The sequence below is a fragment of the Bombus pascuorum genome, chromosome 1 (genome assembly GCF_905332965.1).
Source record: "Bombus pascuorum chromosome 1, iyBomPasc1.1, whole genome shotgun sequence".
Classification (NCBI taxonomy): Eukaryota; Metazoa; Arthropoda; class Insecta; order Hymenoptera; family Apidae; genus Bombus; species Bombus pascuorum.
This window is the reverse complement of record NC_083488.1, coordinates 29,980,853-29,992,014: the sequence shown is the minus strand read 5'-3', so window position 1 is coordinate 29,992,014 and position 11,162 is coordinate 29,980,853. Positions and strand designations below refer to the sequence as shown.

The 11,162-nt window shown below is 40.4% G+C and overlaps 1 protein-coding gene across 1 annotated transcript; it reads right to left on the bottom strand.

Annotated features, from left to right (window-relative positions):
* Positions 1-249: 249 nt before the first annotated feature.
* On the bottom strand, positions 250-4,839 carry LOC132916070 (protein FAM98B-like). Its single transcript, XM_060975809.1, has 4 exons — positions 4,810-4,839; positions 4,631-4,676; positions 3,266-3,568; positions 250-1,099 (listed from the first exon to the last, which is right to left on the bottom strand). Exons 1-4 carry the CDS (start codon positions 4,834-4,836, stop codon positions 1,089-1,091), a joined length of 387 nt encoding a protein of 128 aa, XP_060831792.1. The 5' UTR covers positions 4,837-4,839; the 3' UTR covers positions 250-1,088.
* Between the last annotated feature and the right edge of the window lie 6,323 nt (positions 4,840-11,162).

The window sequence follows — 11,162 nt, the reverse complement described above, 5'->3', positions numbered from 1 at the left end:
ATGCATCTACTCGCGCGTTTTCAATCGTCGTCTATACGGTAACGCGTGATTTATCGCTTTAGAACTTTCTTGCACTTTTTTTTAGATGTTTGGTAGTCTCGCTTGAAAATTTGCAAATCTGTTTTCGTGTGTTTTCAAAGTGACATGTACCTCTCCGCGTGTATTATCGGATGGACATCGTGAGGTGTATTATATTTCGAGGATTGGAGAAGACGAGGGGAAGGTCGTGTAAAAGAAATAAAAGCCTCGTTTTGTGTGTCAATGAATTTTTAATTGTTGCTGGTCGCACGTGGAAATCAAATATAAAAAAAAGTACAAAATATGCTGTACAATATTCTATCCCCCACGTCGTTACAACTTCTTCTTTTTTTTTTTTTTTTTTTTTTTTAGTCCTTTTCCTTCGTGAAACCGAATTATACGCGGATATACTCTATGAACGACGTAGGATCGAATTTACAATATCTACAATATTATTTGCTAAATATTTTGGTCGAAGAGTAGCCCGTACCCTCTCGTTCAGATATATTCCGTGAATTCAACGAAACGAATAGGGATATCGAATTCCTAATCGAAAGAAAACACGCGTTTAGCTCTGGGATTTTTGTACGCGGATGTTGGAGGTCGACGAAAGAGGTCCAAGGGTTTGCCGGAAGTGGATTGGCAATCTCGACCAGCTTGTATGTACAACCAAAAGCCCGATCTCGTTGCGTTACGAAGAAAGGGAACCTCGGAAGCGTGATCGTGGCCGCTGCTCTCGCTGTTGTCCTTTTCTTTCTTCTCTCTGTGTCTGCTTATATTCCGGAAGTCGCGGGAGATGGAAACGCGCGTTTCTTGTCGCGACGGTGCTGCTGTCGCGTTCTTCTTTTCATTCCTCCGCGATGGTCGTGTTCGCGTGAAGGGAACAAAGAGAGAGAGAAAGAGAGAGAGGGGGGATAAAGAAAGAGGAATCAAAGATGGATGAACCACACAAGAGGGGTCAGGCTATTTCTTCGTGAACCGACAATCGGTGTGATTACAGCCAAGATGTGCACTGGTGGTGATCGGTGAGCAAAATTTCCTTCTAATTATTCGTGGTCCTCGGTTGTCCTTTACCACCAGCCTGAAAAGAATTTTTCGTGCGTTAATCGAGAAGGGACGACGGGACCTCTTCATCGGACGATGGCCCCGGTAACGGAGCTTTTGTTTACAAGCCCTCTTTGTCTCCTAGGACCCAGAGATCGTTGTTTTTCCTCCGCTATTTTGTAACGTGAAGTAACCCCTTTAATCAAAAGCACGGAAGCAACAAGCCACGTGGAATTGTTCGTTACGTGGCGGCGTCGCGTCGTTTCGTTCCAATTACACGGCTTCGAAAACTCTGTTTCCACGTTATTTCGTCAAACCGAGCCTCTTCCCGCCGATTAATCGCGATCGCGCCAAATCAAATGTTTATCATCGAACGTTGCGCTACAAAATGGACCAATGTTTTTGCGATATATACGCTCGATATACAGAGATGGGGGTAGAAGGCTTTTTATCGGTTCCTATATCGAAGCTGCTACGTGAACAGCTTAATCGGTATTTAAACTGCACGCCATAAATTTAGATACATCGGGTCCGTTCATTTTTGATCGGGTATATTGGATTTCTCGGTCGCGGCTAACTAGTTTTGCGTTTCAGCGACGCTTCAACGTTACCCACGAGCCCGATTAAAAAATTATTGACGCGCATTAAGGGCTATTTGTATCAACTCCACTGCGAGAATGTGTCGTTCGGATCGATGTCATTGCTGTTAGACTCCCGAGGCAAACCTTTCAGAAAAGTCTTTTGATTGTACGTTGGCGTGAAAATATGTCACGCTGCGTGCGAACGCTATCGTTCGATGATAAATTCTGGTCATATCTCTTTTAGAAATATTTTAAACATACTATGTTTTATGGAGTTTCGTTATATAGTTTTTAACAGTTTCCAGATTGGTTTTAAATTTTGATAGAAAAGAAAAGTTGGTCTTGTAGTAATTCTCACATATACAGACTTAATGGAATATATTAGAAAAATATTTAGAATATTTATATACTGATAATATAGAAAATCAGAATAAATGAACAATTAATCGTCATTGATTCGAAAGTATTCGTAGAATGATCTGCATTTTTGAATATACAAGTATTCCGTTCGTTAAATTTTCTAATTATTCTTGCATCTGGAATATTTTTCGCGCGAAATCGTTTTTGCAATTCAATATTTCTTCTTTTTTAACACCAGTATTTATTACCACTCACACGCGTACAGTGTTCGCCAGCGAGTCCCAATAAAACCGTATAATTAATCACAACTTTAAAATCTATTATCCACCGATAATTCTCTGCGTCGATTCAATCCAGGATCCATTCCATTTATCTTACCCAGCCTTGACAAATTAAATCGAGGATCAGTAACAACATTCCCCATAAACAAACAAGCAAATAAATCCCCCTGCCTTCGAATACCAGCTAAATCAGCTAATTAACGCGTTACCCCTTCAACGAACGTGTCAAACAAAGATCCACCCGCCCAAATTAATTTGCACGTCCCAAGAAATTTCGTTACACCTTCATCCTAATTTCGAGAGTTGGGATTCAAGTTAAAGAGGAAGAAACAAGTTTATAGAAAATTTGTTAAAAATTCAAACGCTACTGTTCGATGTTTGTAAATTAATATTTCGGGATTGATCAACTCTGCGGCAATAAATAGAAAGAAAGAGAAAGAGAAAAAAAGAAAAAGAAGAAGCCACGGATAACAGAAAATTCATTGCTTATAGTTTCAAACACTTTCGATCTCTGTTCTTGCTTGGAAATTGATACTAAAACGAAGAAATAATAGAGAAAGAAACGGGATCTTGGAAAGATTCTTAGTAACTTCCGAGTACTCTTGATCGCTGTTCTTCCAAAGTGGTACTAAAGTAAGGAATAAAAAAAGAGAAAACAGCGTAGAGGAAACGAGATTATGAGGAATTCATTATACCTTCACCTTCGAGCCGATGCTCTTACTTCGTAATGTTATAGGGGAAGAACAAAAGAAATAAACAAAGAACAACCTTGTAAAATATTCGTAACAAGCCGAAAACGCTTTCGTTCGATATTCTCGCTTCAAAATTGGCAAACTTATCGAAAGGAGGAAGAAAGCAGGAAAGAGAAGAGAAACGTTTCAAAATCGACGAACGTACCGAGGCAAAGAAGAGAGAAGACGAACGAAGAAAAAAGGAAAGAGGAGACGATAAAAGATTTGGAAAATCAAATTATTTTCTTACCACCGCCGCCGCCGCCACCGCTCCATCCGCCACCACCACCACCGCCGCTCCATCCTCCTTTCCATCCACCGCCGCCGCCACCACCGTTCCATCCGCCACCACCGCCGCCGCCGCTAGGCCATCCACCTCCACCGCCGCTCACAGTGATCACTTTGATGATTTTTCCACCGCCGCCACCACCGCCGCCGCCGCTCCATCCGCCACCACCACCGCCGCCGCTCCACCCTCCTTTCCATCCACCGCCGCCACCGCCGCCGCTCCATCCGCCACCACCGCCGGACCAGCCGCTGCTTATGTAACCGGCTGCGAGACAAAACGAGAGCGTTCGTCAATTTTCTTGACTCGTTAACGTACACAAATTGCTACGCTGCCAGGCTCCTTCCTATTTATTACACTTTTCTTGATACACAGAGTAGACTGTTAAAAATTATCCTCCAGGATTATGGTTCACTATAATCGAACGATTCCGCAAAGTATACAACGATTCTCGATTGGCTTGATATCAATTTTTGAAATTACCGGCTGGTTACATTTCCGAAGGATAACGGAGCAACGCTAAAGTTTAGGTTTTTGATTAGCGTGGATTTCATTTTTACGATTCATCGTTAGTTCGTTACGATCGAGATCGTTTCTGGAAAATAATAGAAAATACTTTAGATTCGCGCTTTCGATCAAAATTCTTTTCATCTACGATCGAACTTCGTCGAATTAAGTTTCCGTTCGAACTTCGGTTCGAGTTTCGGTGTTTTCTAGAAATAGAAATCGTCGAAGCGACGATACAGTACGGTACTTTGCCCTCGAGTAGGCAACCCTCGAAGCAACACTGTTGATTGGTTTCGTGTTGTTCGAAACCGTGTTATACGAATTCACGGAAACGTAAATTTCCTACACGCACGAACCTATAATTCTTTCTATCTGTTTAAAAAATTAGACTACGCTCGAATCGAATGATAGGAATCGTATAGTTAAAATATCGCGTTAGACGAGAATTTGGATCTCCGTAGAATTATTTATAACGCAAAATCGTTTGAGAATGTTGCTCGCGGCGACGCGACATCGTTACAAGATACACGGTCAATTTGATTCTTGGTAAGTCGATTAACGATGGAAGGCAAGCGATCGTGAAAATTGAGAGAGCGTGCGCGGCTTTTTGCCCGTCACTCGATTAACGTCTCCTCCCGAGGGTAAGAAAGCTCGTTCCGATCGCGGCATGTTTTTCGTCCTACGACTCATCCATCGTCCGTGCTCGTAATCGGAAGGAACCACGATTTACTAGCCGTGATATATACCGCGATTTCTTAGCTTCGCTAGAATTTCTCAGTCACTTTAAATCCACGTTCACTGGGCTTAGCAGATACTACTCACCATAGGTGGTGGCTACGAGCGCCAAGAGGATCGTAATCGCGAACACCTGTAACGAAAAGATGTCGTGTAAATCGTGTCCGAAGATCCGGCGAGAAGAAAGAGAAAGAAAGTACAGAAGGAAGAATAGAAAGAACACCGTGTACGAATGGAAACGCTTGCGAACGCGTCTTAACACGTACCTTCATGTTGAGGTGTTTGATGCCCATCGTCGTGACCGGTGCCTCTTTTATAGCTCTTGCCTTTCTTCGCCGATCCCCGCCTTTCCGCCTCTCCCCGTTTAAGCAACGAAGTTCGTCTTCTGCTGTTCGTAACACCTAACTTTCGTGACCACCACCATCGCGACAAAAATCCCCTACCTGGCCTGGCGATCAAGCCAACATACACATCTCGCGAAACCCCCTCTTCTTTGGGGTCTCTCCTCGTAGCGTCGTAACCAACGTAACGAACCGCGCGCTGGTTAATCTGAACGAGCAATCGTGGATCTTTTCAGGAGGCCACCATCGCGTCTGGGTTACAGGGTCGTGCGATCCTTTCTGCTTACTTCTTTATTTTCTACGAATACGTACGGTTGCGTGTATTTGGCTCTGCGTCGGCTTCGTCCACGTATCGATATTTCATTGTTGGATGTACGTGCGTACGAATATTTCTATACACGATATACGAATGCCTCCATCTTCTCGATGCATACGAACGTCTCTTTGTGTTCGTTTTGGATGTTTCTATCGTCGCTGCGTAAATGTTTCTACAGTGGCTATAAAAGTTCTATAGCATAGTATTTGTCGCAACATTTAATATCGACGTGCTGATTAACTAGATTCAAGTATATTATATCTCGTCTCACGTTCACCGATATTTTCATACGATCGATACTTGACACTATGAAAATGAAATTTAGAACCTGACAATGCGCGCTGCATCCAAGGGTAAGCGTATGTGTATACATGTTTGTCGTTGTACGTTTGCTGCGTATGCGTACGGATGTTTCTGTATCAGTGTATGCGGATACGTGTATCTATCTCTAAGTACATTTCGTGCGAGTATGTGCGACTCGGTATACAAGGTACTCCTTCACTCTCTTCTCTCTTTTTTCCTCTCTCGTGTGTTTGTGTACGTGTATTGTTGTCAAAATCGCAGATCGTGAGGAAATTCGTCGACCTCGTTGCCGCAGGAAACGCGATGATTCATTAGCAAGATAATCTCCGATGCTTATGGAATGTTTACCCGCGAGAGACGCCCGACATGAATTCTTCTTCTACTTCTTGTTCGTCGTTGTCGAACGAGGTCGACGCGGTGAATCTTCTTACAATAGATAGTCGTTAGAGCGAGGAAAAAGCAAAGGGAAGGAATCTTCGGAAGATCTGAGGATGCGGGAATTTGATGCAATTTCGTGGAAAATGTGTCGGTCTGGGAACCAGGAGACCAGGATCGCGAGCGAAACGGCATAACGTTTTTGCACGTTTTATCGTTTTCGTAACGAATATCGCGTTTGCGATCTTGGAAACATGAGAACCGAAGTCGTGTGATCAGCTGCATGTTTTATTAACTCGTTCCTCTGCATTATGATGTAATTGTTATGTCATTTCTATTTAACAATTGTACGGTGAACAATCGTACACCGCCGGAGTAAATATTACACGAAGTATTTCTTAAAAAGTAATAAATCTGCTCTTTTTGAGTATTCAGGACGTACCTGTGTACACACATGAGTCATCCAAAAGCAAGATCGATAGACTGTATTTTCTGAGAATTTCTAAAGAATGAACTTTCCACTTCAAGACCAAAGAATCAACGTCGATCGAGCTAAATTGCAAATCTCGTTGCAAGCATAACAAAATGACCGTAATTGTCTTCAAATTGATTTAATACTTATCGTATAATCGGTGTAATTATATCCTATTGCAGTGGTTATAAAATTTCATAGCTTTTCATACAACGCATACGAAGCGTCTATAAAAATCTTCTATAGTGTCAAAGTGGTGAAATAGTTTCGCGAACCGCTGTACGTATATCCGAAGCTTTTAGAATGGGAAAGCACACATATCGTCGACATGATTTCATGAAACATTTTGCGGTAAGCAGATTATTAACTCGTAACGTATAAAAGCCTCCTTGAACCACTAAACTAATAGGAAAACTCTAAAACTTCCATTTTGCCAATTACAAACGGTCCGTCCTTGAATCCCAGCCAATTCCTCCGATGCGGGCAAGTACCCATCATATTGCCATACTCCGTCCCAAACTCATCTACATTTCAACCCATTACGCAAACTACACTTTTACCAGACCGGCGAAACGCAACAGCCAGTAGCGTCATTGTTACGAGATTCAGCGCTGCTTCTTAATTGAGTAAATTCGCTGCAGCATCGTGATCATGCGAATATCCGGACACCAGCTACCATTTCACCGCTACGTTATTCATTGAATTCTAATCGCACAATCTAATCTAAGTTTGGCCAATTTCAATTGTTCCGCGGCGTTCGCTTTCTAATTCTTTGGACAATTTGAAGAACTGTTTAGTCTCTTTATATATCGTTTGTAATATATCGTAAGCAATTGTTCGTTCTGGTTTCAATCGCGAGATACGTATATTAATAATTTAATATATTTTGGAATTGATCGTTAATTCACAGATAGCTTTTAATTCTTTTTTTAATGCATCGTTATGTCTATGTTCGAAATAGATCGTCATATAAATATTTCCAAAAACGAGAACGCGTGGATTTTGCGTTTATCGATCGTTTTCTCTCGAAAGAGATTCCCTGACATTCGTTTGTTCTTTATTATCTGCGCTTTGTCAGTGAGGATCGTTCATATCGTTATTCCATATCTAAATACAAATTGATCGCTTGTTCAATTTCATTAATTTTTCTTTTTTAATTTCGTTTGATTTATGTCTACATATATACAGAAATATCCAACGTAAAGCAGTCGTGTTATGATATTTACATAATGAAACGAATCTTTATATTTGCGTTATAATTCCAATCGAGCTTCCAATATCTCGTTATACTAATTGGTGCGAGTATACTCGTAAACGATCAAATTAAAGAAACCTTCGTTCACATTTCGTTTGCCTGTGTTCAGAAAAATATGAAATTGCATGAACGTAATTTAGTAATTGGTATTCAGGATCATGTCAATGTTTAGTGTGAAACACGCAAAAGGAAAGAAGGAAAGAAGGGAGGAAGAAAGAAGAATAATTTTATAAAAGGGCGAAATAACGAATCGCGAATTGGCCGGATCTAAACTACTCGCTTTTTCAGTCGAAAGTGTCCATTATCGTGGATTTCCTCGATCAATTGGGGTTTCGCGATGACGATAAGCGTTTCAACTTCGTAATACTGGCGTTTCGAGGATAAAATGGTACGATTCGAACCGATCATCGCCTCGCGGCTCGCTCCTCCGGACGAGAACCGATCTTATTCGTCGGGTTGCATCGTCGAGGCGCTTAATCGCTCTGGAAAACAATGGAAATCGACGATAATGGATCGTCGTTTTGGGGGTGGTTCGCATGATCGTTCGTTTCTGCTAATGCGTCCACGATCACGATACATCTCGCGCAGAACGATCGCATCGCGTGAAACTGTTCGCTTTCTCGAGATGGAATAAAGGTAAACGACGTCTCCCGAGACAGGGGCCGAGCCTTTCTGGCCTTTCACCGATTCTTCGGGCCGATCGACTTCTTCTTACGTTCAGACGGACCTCGAAAAATTACGTCAAGGTGGGATTTCCTATACAAAGAATAACGCGTTTCTCTGTTTTTTTCTAACTGGTTTCCAACTGTTGCGTTCATCCCAGCCGATGTGTTCTATAGCAAGCGTACATCACACCTTTGTTTGTACAAGTCTCACGATAAAAAAAAATAAGACGAAGGTATAAAGTAACTAAGAATTATTAATGATGTATTAACGTGAACGTAATTAAGAATTGAAACAGAAATAGCGAAGAAAAGTGGCGATTCTGCGGCCTGTATTAATTCAATCGATATCTTGCAGAAAGGAGGAATTTCTACAACATCTTCAAAGAAAATTGAACAAAAATTTTAATCTTCTTTTACGTTTAATCTTCTTACAGTGTAATAAAATGACAAATAATTCGGAATAACCGACTCGGAAGATAATTGTCGATTTATTTTGTTACGCGCGTGGTAACACTCGAGACGTGGTCATTTGTGAAAAGATAAATTCGATCAGCGACTTATAAACGTCTAGAGTTCCGACAATACTTTCGAACAAATCGAACAAACTTTTTCTTTATCCTTATCCTTTTCAAGTTACAAATAAAAAGATAACATGTGATTCTTATCTAAATAATAACTCGATTTATATCGATTTACAATACCAAAGATTTTGGTGGTCATCGTGGAACATAGATGCTTCGAATTGCACAAAAGCACGTTTAGCGCTACGAAGCTCACAGAACCATGATCTTTCGGTCCCTTTGTTCTTCCTGGTAGGTCAGCCGCGACCACAATGACTCTTCTGTCTGTGGTCAGACGAAACAGAGGCTCGAACAGCTCATGCGAGGATTTGAATGATGCTCGTAGTACAGTCGCGTTACTGTGAATCGACCTATCGGATCTGATCGTGCTGCACTTCACCGGTGAAAGTTGCACTGTTGCGCGTTGAACAAAGATATACGGGATAAGAATTACTTGGCAGAGAGACCGGTCCGAGCATCCATTCGAGAATTATTGGCTCTGATCTTGCAGAAATTTTGACGATAATTTAGCTTTTACCTTCTTGCTTTACTTTTACTTTTATTCGTCGATGAAAGTATCGAAGAAGGAAAGGATCGATTTACGACGAGAATTCGAGGTACGATTCCGTTGAACGTGTAAAATCGGTTCATCGTTGATTCAGCGATTGAACAGGTTAGACAGGATTTTTTTATTTCATCGTGGATTAGACGTGATGCAGGAGCTTAAAAAGATTACGCGAATTGGGTGGTGAGGGGTAGACCGCGGGTAATTAATTCCATGAGTTAATTGACGTAGAATGGGAAATCTAGTTAATTTGGAAAGGATAAGAGGCGTAGTTTTAGGAGTAGTTTGAGTCGTACTTTAATTTATCCCGTCTTTTAGTTCTTTTTCCTACAAAATCTAGATTCTATCTAATAAAAATACGTATGCTTGAATAATTTCTCATCTCCTTCCGTGTAGTAATAAATCTGTTTCGCTATGAAAAGATGTTGAATTATAAAGTTTGGAATTTAGTCGACAACTTTTACTCTGTGGGATTTTCATTCCTATATTAATTAATACATTTAAATGATCGATATTTCTATCCGCAATTTCCTATCATCTTTTTTTGCATATTTGAAATTATTTCTATAGAGCGATTAGAGTATAAATCGGCAAATATTTGACAATCGTAAGTTCAACTAATTTATATCATAAAACGTTTTATTTCTGTTCTCTGTTTTATAATATAAGATTTAGAAATTACATTTCCCGTACTCCGAAGAAATATAGAACAGGTTTTAAAAGATTATTTATAAATTAAGTATATGAATTATATTTAGAGCAGGGACTTCCCTGTTTTGTACCTGTTACCGTGTATTAATTCATCTTTAAATCGTCATTTTTTTTACATTTACTTAATGGTTATAAAAATCCTCGGTAGTTTGCAAGTAAATTAACAAGCTCTAAATATTAATCATCAACTTCCGTCCATTAGTTCGCTATTCAAAACAACCATTCACCATTCAACATAAATTCTACCACTTCGTCCGCGTATCACAGAAAAGTCTTCCTATTCAAGCCATTCAATCCACCATCAAGGAATTCGATTCGCTCGTAAACCATCTCGACTCTCGAGCAGAATTCTTTCGCTTGGCCTGTTATTTCTGGCGAAACGTAGCTGGGATCCGCCGAGTTGCACAATTTCCTTCTGTTATTCGATCTCGATCGTTGATTCAGTGTCCAGAAATTTCATTCTCCTCTCTGTCGTAAGAATTAACCTTGCTTCGCGTCGCGTTTCTTCTTCTTTCCGATTCTACTTTTATCATTTACGACTCGTTCATCGCCCCTCTCGATTTTCATTATCCACAATGATACACGACGATGCATCATTTTTACGACAAACCTATTTTGAATATCATCCATCTTAAATGCTCTACTGTAAGCGATATTTATCTGGTTTTAACTGCAAAATTTTACAATCGACCTGGCTTTTTGGAGTGAAAACACTTTACAGCGTAGGACCACGTTATATTGGAAAAGATGTTAAAAATTGACGCTTGGATACAAGCGTGAATATTGGCTTGGCAACCAAGTGATTTTGTCAATTCCACCTAATGACAAAATCCGCAATCACTTAGTTGTGAACCCAAAAATTTCTTAATTAAATGCTTCTTATTACGTTGATATTCAGCTGCGTATTTACGATATCCATTCGTTGTTTCCGTTCGATATAATTTTATAGCACGTCGAAAAAAATGTTGCTTCTGACAGATTTCTCTACATTTATCCGACCATACGTTCGGTGAAATCCGCAATTAGAATCTACTCTGCGCAAACACGTGCTTTCTA